This window comes from Colossoma macropomum, unplaced genomic scaffold (assembly GCF_904425465.1).
Source record: "Colossoma macropomum unplaced genomic scaffold, Colossoma_macropomum, whole genome shotgun sequence".
NCBI lineage: Eukaryota > Metazoa > Chordata > Actinopteri > Characiformes > Serrasalmidae > Colossoma > Colossoma macropomum.
Window position 1 is genome coordinate 8,729,311 of NW_023494790.1, and position 16,172 is coordinate 8,745,482.

General features: G+C 36.9%; 1 protein-coding gene across 1 annotated transcript in view; it reads right to left on the bottom strand.

Annotated features, from left to right (window-relative positions):
• Positions 1 to 16,172, bottom strand: part of jakmip3 (Janus kinase and microtubule interacting protein 3) — an 82,931-nt gene that overhangs the window by 63,315 nt on the left and 3,444 nt on the right. The window contains exon 2 of the mRNA XM_036572045.1: positions 7,212 to 7,450. Coding sequence (XP_036427938.1) covers positions 7,212 to 7,346 — 135 coding nt within the window. The 5' untranslated portion in view covers positions 7,347 to 7,450. The remainder of the gene's footprint in view (positions 1 to 7,211; positions 7,451 to 16,172) is intronic.

Genomic DNA, 16,172 nt, shown 5'->3' on the forward strand with positions numbered 1-16,172 from the left:
GGTGATTACCAGCAGGATTACATTCAAACCAGATACACGTAAACCTGTCACCTTTTGGCAAAATTCACCATTTTTAATGCCGAATGTGTCCCATGAACCGTGTAGATTTAAGTATTTTTTTCCTTGTGGAAGAAGCAGGGGAGGGAGGAGGCCTCTGCTACCAGGAGAGACTTCTGAAGAATCCCCCTCCCCAACAAAAGGTCATGTGCTTTTATTCAGCCAATCAACAAAACTTTAGTAAGGACTTTATTTTTATTGTCAGAACTGAGATCTGCAGCATTTTCCTGAAGATATTTGAACCAGTCCTTTAGGTCTGCTTTTACACATCGCCTGATTCTACATCAGCAAACTGATCTGATCTGGAAATTAACTATTTTATTCTCATTTGCTGCTACATGAAATTCTGTAGTTTGACAGGTTAATAAATAAATTTAGGCCTTTGCGAATGTTAACCTGCCAGATTTTAATGCTGAAGTGATCTAACAAGAAAAGAAAGTGCTCCTCAGAGGTGAAGTTAGTTTCGTTTTCGCATTTGATTTTTTTTTCTACAGTAGTTTTGAATGATGGGTGCAAAATGTTAATATGTGTAAATGACCATTATTTGTAACTAAAACAATCAGCTCCATCTTAGTTTTCGTATGAAATGAATGCCTTTAAAACTCACAACACACGCTGATCTCTCTGAACTGAAACCATCTGAGCATGACGCTCCAACATGAAACTTTATGAGTCAGTACAGCCTTTTAGCAGATAGAACATTACAGTCAGACAGAGTTTTGGAATGACTTCTGTTTAGAATTCCTGGTGAGGAGGGGTCTCAAAAAAAGAGCACAGGAGAGCAGTATAGTTTTAAACTGTATTGCATTTGCATGTTAATCTTGATGAACTGAATCTTGCGAATACTTGTTTCCCTGTGTTTCCTTTTAGTCTTCCTTCATTTTCCTGTCACTCAGGCATTTTTTTTTTTTTTCCGGAAGATCTGCTATGATTTTTGAACTTTGTCACCTTTTTCACTGCTCATCAGTGTACATGTATAAATTTGTCAGTTTTATGTTCTAAATATTTCCATATATTGCTCCACTTATATTTGCCCTTTTGCTAAATATGGGATCAGACATCACTGATTACACTACTTTAATATAGTAATCCTTAGGATTAGGTTATAGTTACATTTTTGGTAACACTTTGTTTGGAGTGGTCCTTTATAGATGATTAATAAATTCCTAACAGATTATCAGGAACACATCAACAACATATCAGTGAAGTAGCAGTAGCGATGCATCTGAATACACTGAAGTAAATATCTTGAAGATGTTCTGTTGATGTATTACTTACATTAAGTAGATGTATTGTTAATATGTTACTTCCATTACGCAAAACCTAACCTTACCCAACCTTAACTAAAACCTAACCCCGGCCCTAATCCTAATCCTAACCTTAACCTCAAGCCAAAACCTAATGAAAACCAGCCACGTCCACTGCATCACATAGCCCACCTCAAAACACCAAAAAGAGAGCAGGAAAACTCAGGGACTAAATACAACTAAGGACAACAAGCAGACTTTGAAAAAGACAAGAGGTACCTTCACTTATCAGACACTAACATAAATTAATGCTTGGTTTTATTAGGTGGTAGAAAACTGATGCAAGTTGCTCAAACTTCTGGGAATCCAGCTGAATATGTACTCAGCTGCATATATAATATCTCCGCCCATTTTTTTGTGATCTCCTCACATTCTGTGCAGCCCTCTTTCAAACACATATTCATGAGGCAGAGAAGAGTATTTTGACTTTTATCATGCACATGGTACATAAACTTAAATAGGCTAGGGCGGAAATTTCATAAAATTACATGTGGGGAGAACACGTCTGCAAAAAACTTACTACATCAGGCCCAGAGTCTGGACTGCGTCTTATGGACAGCGTTGGGGGTAAAACAGAACAAAGTAACAAGTTATAGTATTGCAATTACTTTTTTCTTGTAACAAAGTAGAGTAATGCACAGTTCAGTCTTGTAATCAAATTACAGTTACTGACTTAATATGAATTTCATTACCTGAGGGAACAATTTTGTGTGGTCCATTTAAAGCATAAACTTCATCTATACAGACTAACCTTACCTGTTCTTGGATGTAGTGTAAGTGCCAATGGGAAAGCTTTCCATTTGACAAGCAATCTGTTGAAACATCTAACCATGGTAATATGAAACTGATGGATAAAGATCTCTGTGCTGCTGATAAGGGAGCTCAAATCTTACTTAAACAGGCCAAACCTTGCATTCAGAAACGGCTCTACAAGCTTTTCATTTTATTCTTAAAGATTGTACATCAAGGCAGCGGTTTGTGGACTCTTTCTACTGGCTAGTTTCCTAGTTTTCAAATAGCATCAGCCAAATCCACCATTTTATCCAGCAGAACTGGCTGCATCGTGTTAAAGGCAGACACAGCAACAGGCCTTTTAAACGATGTTTACTCTAAATGCGCTCATTTACATATCGCACACTTCTGCAATATTCATGTTTCAGCACTGCAGAGACCAATATTGTGATGACAGCTAGTGAAGAATAACTGAGGTTTGGGAGGACAACCATGCCTGAATCCCCTCCTCCTTCCAATCTAACATCCTATAAATTCCCATTTCTACCTTCTGTTTGCTGTGATTAAGTTTTCGCACCCTTCCTCTACCATTTCTCCTTCCTGTTCCTCAAATCTGTCAGTTCCGCTTTCATTCATCTAAAGGGGGCTTAAAGCAGAAGCTGCCCCACGCAGTCTCTCCTCATACTACCACCATATGTTTAAAGGCACAGTCAGAACTCAGAGAAAAAACTACATACTGTGCCATTCTAATACAAATACACACACACAGACTTTCATTATTTTACTGTTGCTGCTGTGCACTCATTTTCCTTCTTCTGCAGTAATAACATATTGAACATATTATTGGAAAACACTCAGCTGGCACAGCAGGAGAAAATGAGAACATCTGACACACTGATTTATTTGCTGCAGGAGCTTGATCTGGTTAGTGTTAGTCATTGTGCATAACTGCATGACAGTAGCCAAATCCAAAATCAGACACTGTAAATTTGCATCAACTTGCATGATTGGTAGGGTGTAACAAAACACACACTAATTAAATTTTCAATAAATGTCTTGATTATAGAGGGCTCTAATTGCACACTACGTAGACTGTTTTGGCTCAGAAAACAAAAAATCTATTTCAAAATAAAATACTGTAAAGTAGCTTTTCCTTCTGCAAAATAATATAATATAGATATTATAAAACAGTGCAACTGAGCTATAAACAACATTAAAATAGATAGGATGCAGCCAGATGCCTAGTTTTGATTACTGTCAGTGGTTTCCATGAAAGATGGCAAGCAAGAGACCCTCAGAGGAGACCGAGGTGGGTTTGTTCTAGGAGGGGATGCCATCTCCTGATCAAAAAAAAAAGGTAAATGCTCATAAATGTCTAATGTATATACACTTAAAAAGAGCTTACACCTTGTTCAGTAACACTTTATTTTAGGATTCTGTTCATAAGGCTACATAACACCTACACAAGGTTGTAATGACTACAGACATAATTGCCAATTTTGATCAAAGTTAGCTAAAGTAACCTTTATGACAGATGGTGTCTATTGGAATAAGTATTTATAAACATTTATGTAGGGTTATGTCAGTAGTCATGACAAGCTTATCTAGGTGTCATATAGCCTTATAAACAGAACCCTACAGTAAAGTGTTGCCCTTTGTTCTGTGTAAAAATGGCCATTCTAATCACAAGATGAGAGATATCTGAAAAAAAAAAGCTAAAAAAGGTAAAAAACATCACATCATGAAGGCATGTTAACACCACAAATTACATTCACAATGTCTGCTGGTTTTATGTATAAATAACTGTTTAATCCTGATTTCTTTAATGAGGATGTGTGTTTATAATTAGAAACAATGGAAATTGTGAATGCAAACCAGCGTATATATACCTGAGAGACCTGAAAGGGAGAGAGATTCTGCAGGTGAGTTAGAATTTGTGTTCAGCTACGTAGAAAAGTTTTGTTCAGTTTATAGTTCACAGTAAATTATACTGTGTCCTAAACCACATCCACAAGTCGAAGCCACCTTAATCAAGACCTCAATGCAGTTTGAGTGGGTTGAGAGACATTCTGTCGATGTATTTATTAAGTATTTAGTTATGTATTGAGTTCTAGTGTTTGTTAGGAACATCAGCGTTGTAGCTCAAGCGCTAAACTAAAGAAGCAAAATACGGACACCAAACTTGGTGATCTATTACATCTGGGCTAAGTGGAAAACTGAGCAAATACGATTTCTCGCTGAACCCCTCCTCTAATGATTGGTTACATTTAACATGTTAAATGAATCTGTTGCTCTTACAAACAACAGTGCAGATATATTACACTTGCCGTATATGTCATCACCACGTCAGATATTTTAAACTAGAAGTGCACTGACATTTTAGGATCTAAATATCACTGTCATACTCCATAAATCCAGTGACATATTAGGCAACTCTTTTCTGTGCACTCCTTGTTGTATCTTCTCAAAGTTTTCAGTTTGCCTGTATGCCTGTACTCTTCATCCTCTATCAGGCCTCTGCATTCTGACTCTGTAGAGCATCCACTGAGCTAAGCCTACGTATTCCAGTGACAGCTCTCTACCGACATCACTCTTAGACATGTCACACTTAGCATTCACTCCGACTCCAAATAGCATGTTTCTCCAGTCAGTGGTAGAGACACAAAGTGTTTCAACGTCCCTGCATCGTCCCCAAGGAAACCCTTCATACATCTAGTGAAGGAGACATGTATGTAATAGAACAGGACAAAGCAGTACACTCACTAGCTGCCAGTCAGAATCTACCCTGACAATGAATCAAGTCAGATATTCAGCCAGACAGTCTTTCTGAAGGCTTTCCACCATGACCTAATGACATCTCTCGATGCTAATGGATCATAGCAGCCATATCACATATCACATATCATAGAGATGTGGCCTCTCAATCAAAATAACAGTCTCATAAAATAGAAGGGGTTAATTAATAAGCATGTCATTTAGAAAATTATAAATACCATTAGTAGGAAGGGCTGTAATGTATCTAACGTGAGTGAACTTGACTCAGCCTTTCTGAAGGGTTGTGCTTGCTAAATCCAGAGTTCAGAGAGGTCAGTTACACTGTCACGGCCTTGGTAAGCGGTTCAGCTATCTTGACACATCTGGAATACAGCTGGGATAGTATTCATTCTTTAAATGTTGAAAATTAATTAATGTAAATGAATAGATTTTCATAGCAAATGAATATGCATATCTTGCATTTGCATTTAATTTTTTTCCTTGTGATGTCCACAACATATTTACATTTGTGATGTTTGTGTGGTTTTACATACCAAAAATGTTTCACATGACAATTTTTTAACCTCTCCTTATTCCTTAAAAATTAAACTGGCTGGTTTTGCTCCTGTGACATTAATACTATTATATCCCCACTGTTGGAACAAAACCTCATACCTGGATTTTTGTCCTTTTTTAATTTTAATTATTTTTATATAATTTGTAAACACCAGCTGCCCTTACAATATGTAAAAGTTCATCACCATCAAAAATGGTCCAAACTACTTGGAAAAAAATCTTTGTACATCAACTTCCATTACACGTTAATTAGGCTTTTTCCTTCTTCAGAAAAGTTACCATTTTGGAGGTTTTGTTACGACAGTGATAATATGTAAATAACCTTTGTTCTGATTGGTTGCCTTGTACTGAGCCTCATTCAAAAAGCAGTCCAACTAAACACTCCTTAAAACTTCAGCATGAATGAGCACAGCTGATCTGCTGTAGGGCAGGATTTCTCAACCTGTGGGCTGCTGACCACCTGTGGTCCGTAAAACACCCTCTAGTGGTCTGTAGGGCTGTACTCAGGGGGGGAGGCAGTAGTTCACAGTAAGCCAGTAATGTGACTCTAAGTTATAGAAACATAACAGGAAAAAAAAATAACATAATAATTAGGAACCAAACGTTTTCAGATTAGAACCAATATAAATATTATGTATAAATAAAAACATTACAGTAGCAGCCTAACTAAACGTCACCAGTTTGAGACGAGCAGTCGCGGGCAAGCGACGCAGACAGTTAGTTAGCCACTGATGGAGATGTTTCTCAGTGTGCTGTCAGTCCTACTTTGTTTGATGTGAACCTATCATACTTTTTCTTTAGTTTGCTCCATTTTGACGTGTGACCATTCCACCCGATCTAGGGTCTGCAACAAACAGCTGAACGGTGGTCTGGCAAAACCACAGGTCTTGGCCTGCTCCCAAACAACACTGCTGGCAGGAATGCATTCTATGATGAAACAAGGGTATTTGTCAATAAAGCTTGCTTTCCTCCTCTTCTAGTGACACGCCAGTGCTGTACTGTCAGCATAATCTGCCTGTTTTAGCATCTGACTCTGATCTGATTCTGATAGATTCTCATTTGCTCTCAGTGTTCCTGCAGCATGAGCTGCTCTTAAATGTGACAAACAAGCAATAAAATAACAGCAAAGACTGGTGTTTGATTTTGACTCATGGATCGCAGAGCGTATTTTTGGCCAAGCATCAGCAACCTGAGTGTTTAAACTGACAAACCAATACAAAAGAAGCAGATATGAAGTAAGGGTTACTATTACTGACAATTCAAAAGCCCTGTGAGTGGAGGGTAGTTTGACTCTTTCAAATGAATCACAAACACCCTCAAAATGAAAGAAACATTTCCAGACCAAACAATGACCTTGTACATTTCTATTATTTTCTATTCTTTACGCTGTTTTTAAAAATTAATGGGTTTTTTTTGGTCCCTGTGATGGAATAAAAAATAGATGATCTAAATTTCCTCAGGCCCCAGTACTTCAGGTTTTCAGTGACAGCACTTAAGAAAAGAAAAAGAAAATTGTTTTTAAAAAGATGATTTTAGCTTTTCTGTGGGCTGCTATGCTTTGTAATTACAGAAAGGTGAGCTGCGGAAAAAGTTGAGAATACCTGCTGTAGCATCAACAGGCAGCTACCCATACATACACTGAATTTTGTGACATCACTAAAACAACAAATTCAAAACAACATTTTTGCAGGTTAGTTTGCCCAAACGGACTGGCAACGTTTTGTACTTTAGCTTCCATAATATGCACAAACATTAGGTCCCTGCAAGACATATTTTTTTGCCTACCTTGTTCTTCTCTTGCTGCAGTTCGATTTGAATGTCCGTGAGTTTGGCCCTCAGCTCCTCATTGGCTGCTTGCAGGGCTGCCATGGCATCAGGCTTTTCCCCTTTGCTCCGCCCACTGGGTGCCTTCTTGGACATGGTGGGTGGTGCTCCGTGGGCCACGCACTTCCCAGGGATGACCTGAGCTTGTGAACGATCACGTTTTTCTTTCGTTCAATGTCCAGCTACATCTTCCCATCCACCTGCGGTTCACAGAAGCAAGGGTTTCAAAAGGTCAGTAAAAGACAAAAGAAAATAGATCATTGAATTAAATGCCAGTGCTGGGCAATATATGGTTTGGTACAGACAGTATTCGCACAATCCAGAAAAAGTGCCTCGCAGTCATATTGTTGACATTCCGTCAGCATAATGTGTACGAGCAGTCAATGCCTGATATGGCTTCCAAATCAAGATACCAAGAAAAGGTCAGTTTGATCAGAGGTGTTGATCCGTATTGTATCGATAAGTTATCTTTGAGTCCCAATTATGCGTTAATGCTTGCAGTAACATATCCAGGCTTCTATAATCACCTATACATCACAGAGATATGCATGACAGGAGGTAAAAGCATACAAATCGCTAGAATCATGTAACTACTTTGTCTGAGAAGAGTCAGCTATATTGTGTCTTTACCACCAGCTATACCACCAAATGTCAATGTGATCATAAAAAATGAGTAACAGCTCTGTGTCTCTGTTTGATGAGGATGAGCTCTGTTAACTTGATGACAACCTAAGTTATATGAGCCCTGCTAGTTAATGTTCTGGTGTTAAATGCATTCATTGTGTAGCTAAATCATGAATAATTCTCAACATTCGAAAATGGCCAAGGGCAAAATTCATTCTTCACCTAACTGTCTATGTTACCCGTGACAAAATGATGAGAGCAAACTTTGGTAATGGAAGATGGCTGAGAGCTTTTCCTGGATATTATCCAAAGATTTCTCTCTATCTGGCTCAGCTCTTCAGCCTCTTTCTTTCTCACAAAGTAGGACAGCTGTGATGCCATAAAAGCTCCCGCTGTTTTGTTTTTTTGCTGCTGTTGTTACGTCAATCAAATACTATCTATTCCAGTACGGGTGAGATAAAATAAAACTGATTTTTAGTTTTAGTGGTACTGACAGATAAAAACAGCTTCAGATTGTTTTGAAAAAACAGTGGAAAATACATAAAAACTAAATACTAAACTTTGTTTTTTATCTGGTTAGCAATACTGTGTAAAGTTTCCTTTGGTGTCATTTTTAGACAAGCACAACAGAACAAATCAACCCAGCCAACACAAACTGTGTCAGGTTTGCAAGACTTTTAGCACAGAAGCAGCAGTACTTAAGAAAAATGTGTCCAGCCTAAATATCAACTGATAATGTTCTATAAACACAGCTCATAAAAGACTCCTGTCCTGGATGCCTCTTTTATACCAAGCATCACTCGTTTTTGAGCATTTCAAAATGTTCCTAGTGTTAAATTGTCCCTGATTCAATTTCTTGGAACAAGTTGCAGATATCACTTTCAAGATGTTTGTACAAAAAACAAAGCTAATAAGGTAAAACATTTTTTTTTGTATTGATTTTGTTCAAATACAGGTCAAAACAGATTTATAAATCACTGCTTTCAGTTTAATTTGCATTTTACCTCTTCCAGCTTTTTCAGAATTGCATTTGTGCATTTGTAAAATATTTTGATATTGTTCATATTTTTTTTATATATTTCGAATGTTTTCAATATCTTCCAGCATTTTTAAAATGATCCATCTTCAATATTTTCCTCACACACTACATTTAAGCATCACCAACATACAATCTGATTTGTTGCCCATCACCCTGTTACTTTTGTCCTGGATGGTTAGACCTACAGGAAAATGACGAATGATTTCTCTCTCCACTTTCTCTGAAGTAGCTCTTGCACTTTAGGTATTAAGCTTTATTTCCCCACTCCAGAAGAATTCAAATCCACCCAGGTGGCTTAGAGGAGCTCGGAGAGGTGAGATTTGTGGAAATGCAATAGAACCAAACCAGAGAGGTTCCAGAACACACACTTATCCCTTAACTCGACTGACTCTGCTCGTTTCAAGGGGTTTAGCTGAACAGGGCGAGCCCTTCCTCCCTCAGCCACTAAATCTCTTTATACGCACCCTTCTCTCTTGTTACATTGCTTTCAGTCGTGCATTCGTGTTAGCCAAGGCCTGATATTTCCATCATAAACACTAGCACCAACGCAGAGAAGCAGATGGTTACATAGAACTTTATTAGCCAATGCATTAGTCCATAACTCAGTTCATACAAGACTGTAAATTACAGTCTGTAATATTACCTGGCCCACAAATCTAATTCTTCATAAACTCCAAACATTTGCTAACAATGCACAGCAGCTTGCATGCACTTACAGACATAATGCTCTTCACTGTCCATGCATTAAACAGAATGACTCCCCTTAAAACTACTAAAAGGCCTCAAATTCCATTGCATGAATTCTTCTTCTGATGTGTGCAGTTATAAAAACATTACTGTAAGTGGCTCCATTAGGGGCATCATAAACGTTCGCTCGGATACATGATCTCACAAAGGTTCAGTGACCACTACACTACCAAAATCTGCCAACCTGTAAAAAATAAAAATAAAAAAGAGATCTCCTTAATATCTCGTTTTTCTCCTAGACAGCAATGACGTGATAGAATGTCAGGATGAAAAGGGCAATTCCACCAGTTTTTCAAAATTTCTGCACAATCCAATTAGTGAAAGGTAAATGACGTCAATCAGAGTGGTCTGATATGAAATGGTGCTTTCTAGAAAAATCTGTCATTTCAGATTTCTTTACAATGCATGTGAAACCAGAGCTAAAACAGCGAACAAGTGAACTTATGCGTCTTTTAGGTCTTTTGAGGTTTTTATATGTAATGTTAAGGTTTACATGTAATAGTAATAAATTGTAAACTGTTGGCAAATATAATATATATATATATATATATATATATATTATTTATATATATATATATATATATATATATATATATATATACACATGTATAGCAAAGCTTTCTCTCAAAACATTTATAAAACAATGCCTTGGGCATCAGACAGCATATTCATAACCATTTCATGTAACACTTCAAACAATGGTTTCTTATGAGCACCACTCTGAACAATTCTGACTCTGACTCATTTCACATCAAACCACTCTGACTGACTGTTTATATCTTTATGATTAAATTATGCAGAAATTTTGGCAGAATTCCCCTTTAAGTCTCCTGCTGCTCAGATATTTCTTCAGAGAAAAATAACCCAAAAGGAGCTCTTTTGTCTCCTCTTGAGTTTTAGTGAAGAGCTCAATAAAGTCATACTTTGCACTCAGATTTGCTAATAATAATGTTCATATTTATCTGCAACTAAATTCTCATTCTTATTTATCTCTGTCTTGTATCTCACGTCTGCTTTTTGTCTAATGGTATTTCTGCTTAAGGAATTTTAGGAGTAACACCACTGATTCTCCTGAGCCAGCAAACAGCAACATTTGAGCAATAAAATAGTTTTGTTTTTTCATTTGCCTCCAACACCATTAAACTAAAGTCTTGATGTAAGGTTACAGTGAGTGAGACAGGCTTTATTTGTTTAAGGGCTCATAAGGAAATCAAAGAACTGCCACACTTTTACAGAGCATTGTTCATCGGTCACCTGTAGAATAAAGTTTTGTACTGTACCTGCTAAACTGTGAATCAAGAGGAAATATAGGCAACAAGCAATTTCAGTTAGAGTCATGGTAGAGAGAGGAGGAAGTAAATGTGAGAATGCGTGTGTGTGTGTGTGTGTGTGTGTGATTAATTGCACGTTCCAAAAACAAAATTTGTCTGAAATGCATTGTTTAGCACTGTAATATGTGAATAATAGTCCATTACTCATGCCATATGGACAGTGCACTAAAAACATGAAGGACCATTAATTATCTAAAAATGAGAATTAATTGCACAAATTAATTGAACTATTTAGTAACGACATTTGGTTTCAAAAGTGGGGGACACTACAAAGTTAGGGCCTATGATCTCTAGAGGTAATAGCACAGATGGAGGGAGGATTAGGTGTAACAGTTGCAAACATACAGTTAACCCTATGTTGTTTAAAACAGGCAAACTTTCCAATCTAAATACGTAAGATTACTTATGTCTAGACATTTTTTCACATCACACTATATTAGCAGACAGTATTGCAGGTTACAAAATATATGCCACAAACAAGCAAAATTATCTGTCAACACAGTGAGATAATTTCACTTAATAAAATGACTTAAGTACAAAATATCTAGAAATAAGTTAAACAATCTTATTACAACAATCTCTAAATGGAAAAGATTAGGTATATCTACAAGATTTAAGATTATTTAATTTGCCAAGATTTTATTTTTTGCGAGAACATGTAAAGAAAAATTCTCCTGGAATCTGCTTAACTACATAAAATTATTCTGTGTTAGCTGTGCAGCCAGAGAACGTGGATATTTTGTTCACTTGATATTCATTTCAAAATCAGTAATAAAAAACGGGAAAATGGGTGAATTCTCGTTTTTGATTGTTATTTTCTGTGGAAAAATAACGAAATAGCTAATAAACTAATCATAAAATCAAATAGCAAACTAACAACAATGGAATAAAGTGTCATATTTCACTCATCCATATTTAAACATTTCACACTTCAACTGGAAATAAACATGCAGAGTGCATGTATGGTCACAGAAGCTCAGAAATCACAGAAATCAAGCCTGTTAGTATTAATGTATTATTGTTTGCTCTATCTGCAAAACTACGAAACAATATAGGGAAGAAACTGGACTCCCACCATTTAACGGAGGGCTTTGTGTTCCTCAGATCAGCTGCTGATGCAGATAATCTTTCCTGTGTTTGTAATTTTTTTAACCACGACTGCCTGAATTCTGAGCTTCTGTGACCAAACGTGCACTCTACACATTTACTTCTAGTTAAAGTGATAGGAAACTTTAAATCTGGATGAGAAAAGTACGACTCTTTATTCTACTTCTGTTTATTGTGATTTAATTCTATGATTAGTTTGTGAAAATATAAAGCAAAGCTATTTCTTGATATTTCCACTGACATTAACAGAACCAAAAATGAGAATTCCTGTTCTTCAAAACTGGTTTAGACATAAAAACTGAATGACCAAAAGACACACGGACTGCACATCTACCCTATTTAGTTATTCCCAATGGAAACTACACTCATACTATGAATATTCTGAAAGGGCACAGAATTCACTGTCTATCTGGTGTTTTTCTGTTTCTGAAAACTAACAGCACTTAGTGAGTTACACTGACTCGTAATTAAGGGTAAATTCCCCTGACAGCTCAACCGGAGTGAAGTCATGAGGGGAAATGTTTTGCTAAAGCTGGTAGTAAGATATTCTGCACGCTGCCCTGCCCTTCTCCGTCTGCTGTCATTTAGTGGTTGTAATAGATGTGACTTTTCTCTTTCACTCTCTGCCCTCTGACAGTGGAAGAAAAGACAGCTTTTCACAAAACATGAGCTGAATTTCAACCAGTCAGTCAGGCACACAGCCAGGCAGGGCAGGGAAACACAGCAACGGCCACATCATCTGGAATACTAATTCCCATTAGACTGTTTAACTAATGAAAATGCTTCTCATAATAAAGACCATGTCGATGGAATTCTACGTAGAGTGTCAACAACTATAATACACAAATGGTCGTTTTTCCAGACACATTAAGTCCAATCTTGGATTAAACGGCTCAGTTACTGAGCAACTGGAAGTTCTTATTACCCAAGGCCAGACTTCATCTCTTCCCAGAAAACCAGCTTCATTAGTTTTAGTCTGTACCGTGCAGTGCCTCTTGAGAATGATTGACATTTCCACGACAAAAAAAGAATTGAAAGAAAAGAAATGTCAAGTCCTTGGTATGCCTTTGTGAGAGAACACCAGATTCAGAACATCATATTAACTTCCTGTTTAAAATGACATTTTGAGTCAGTGTTCATGTGAAATCTCTTTATAAACTGAAGTGTGTCAGTGTGTAGCTGCATGTAGCAGTGAAGTAATCCTCCATGTGTCAGTTAACACCTGAGAACACGCCCACTCTTTAGAGACCATGTGCACAGTTGCTTGGTCAACACAGCATAATCTACCATGACCAACCTTTAAATACACCGTATAAAAGGTTTATAGACATCTGCGCATTCTTTTCTCCTGAAATCAAGAAAGAGAGACAAAAGGGAGTTTGTCCCCCTTTGTTGCAGTAACAGCTTCTACTCCTCTGGGAAGGTTTTGCAGTACATGTTGGTACATTGCTATGAGGATCTGATTGCATTCAGCCACAAGAGCATTAGAGAGGTCAGCTACTGATGTTGGATGATTAGTTCATCCCAAACGTACTGGATGGCGCTCCACCACTCTAATGCAGGTCCATTGCTAAACCCAGAGATGGGGGGGCTCTATACCCCTCTTGCCAACACTTGGCACTGGGCATTGGAACTGAATGAGTTTTCTGTATGCTACTGTGTTTTCTATCACCATATAAAAGAAGCTCCATGACGTCTGTGTAGTTGGATGAGCACACATATATTCAGAATTTGAAATTGGTCAGAAAATAATAAAAAAGCAAAAGAACTGTGAAGTATATTCCTATTCATGTGTTTTCTTTCACAAAATGGTAGGTTGTGAGACAAACAAAATTAAATTATATGAATTTTTGACACTGTGAAATCACGGTTTTTCAAAATCAAAACAAATGTGACAACATCAGTAAAGGAATCTTGTTATAAAGGTAGAAGAGTAGACTTTTTTGCAGCATTTTGAGGTCAAATAATTCAATTAATGGATCACTAATACATTAATACAGGTCCACAGTGATACGCATGCCACACATTTTGAACATTTCTGGTTTTATGCACTGCAGTTCTTTTTTTTCAAAACTAGCTGAAATGCTGTTCAATTAATAGGCCCAGATCCTGGATGCCTGAGAATAAAGCCATACGTCCCAACCACTTCATCTGTTCCCTGCAGCAATGCCCATATTTAATACTTTGTCTAATAAATCATAAAAAAAAAACACTGCATTGCTTCCCCAAACAGTAGGACTGAGGGAATCTGACAGAAAACAACAGCTTGCAAACTCTACCAGATAAGAAAAATCTAATCAAATATGCAGGCTGTTCCACTGCACTGGGACTCTATTAGAAGTTGTTGATGATCCAACACGAAGTAACCATAATGTGAGGCAAAACACAGTCAGTCACAGATGCTCCAGTAATGGGAAAAGATAAAACGACAAAACAGAAAAGAGAAAAGAAAGAATACAGTTTTAACAGCTTTAAAGTGCAGATGCAGATATAGCAAGAGGAGGGAGTTTAAATTGAAACACATTTTTTTATGAAAACAGTAAATGTTAATGTAGATGGGAGACAGGGATGTTTGTTTATAGGTATCCTACATTTTTCTTGTGTTTTATTTTTTCCCCTTGTGGTCTATTTATAACATCTCTGTGGGTTTACATACCAAAAATGGTCACAATTCATTTTATATGATCATTTTCAAGCTCTCTCCATCCTTCAGAATTAAACAGGCTGTTTTTTTTGCTGTGCCTTAAAAGCACTATTCAAACAGGATTCATTTTATGTGGGAAGGTGTGATAACATAATTTTTACCAGCTTGATTTTAGTCCTGTCTGAATCCACCATGTCAGTTGTTTTTACTGACTGTTCGCTTCTGAATGGCAATAAAAGTGCTACTATATTCTGTGAAAAAAAGAGATTGGAGGCACTCAGAAAAAGCATTTACTCGTGTTCTTTGTGGTTAAAATCAGGATTATATGTACTGTCACTTCTCAAGTGTAAAAGTCAGAACATTAAAACATAGAAATTACAGAAAAAAATTAGATTTCATGTGGTGAAGTTGACTGTTGGCTGTGAATTCCCAGGCTCACTTAAGAGAGGAAGACACATGGTTAGAGCAAATGTGTGTGTGTGTATATATATATATATATATATATATATATATATATATATATATATATATATATATATATATATATATATAAATATGTGTACATTTTTTCAGCTTATGACATAATTTGAAAATGCCTGTTGTCCTTTACTTTGTTGGTAAACTTCATGATAAATGGACCAATAGAATGACCCAAAATGACTTACTTAAAGTATGTTTTTCCTTCTCCTGTAAAGTTACCATTTTGGAGATACATGGTTTTTGTTCCAAAAACAGTGATTTATATAGGCTACATGGAAATGAGCTGGTTCTCATGATATTGCAAAACCAATGACTTCAAAAAGGGCATTATTTCACAAAAAAGAAAATCTGGTGTTATCTAATATGGGACCTTTAAATAGAAACCCAACATACATGTAAACATATCAATGTAGATGAAGCAAAGGTATTTTTGCTTAAGAGGACATGAGAAATCATGTGTATACTACATGCAGTATTAGCGAACGTTTATCAGAGAAATCCTTTTAAAATCATTTCACTATTGACTAAACAATATTTTAAACGTACTGGCCATAATCTAATAATACTACAGCTAGAGGCTCAGGTTCTTTCCCATTACTGTCATTTGGACCCATGGAATCAAACAATTCTGACTCTCTAGGTGCAGACCGAGTGCATGTAACCAGAAGCTTACCACTGCTTTAAAGAAGCACAGCTAAGTGCTGGTTGGAGTGGTGAGTGAAAGGAAATGGAGCTTTAGTACAGCTGCCTCGGGCTCCTGAAGGAACTGCCCCTGTTGTGTCCTTTTTGACAGTTCATGGTGTGTAACAAATAGTGCAGGTCACTTCATGAAACAGACAGTGTGGTGGAGCTGCTGTGTTTGTCTGTAGCAGTATAAAGCAACCTGTCATGCATACAAAGTCACAACAGGAAGCCAGTATGTGCTCAACAACATTTCAGTTAAAATACTG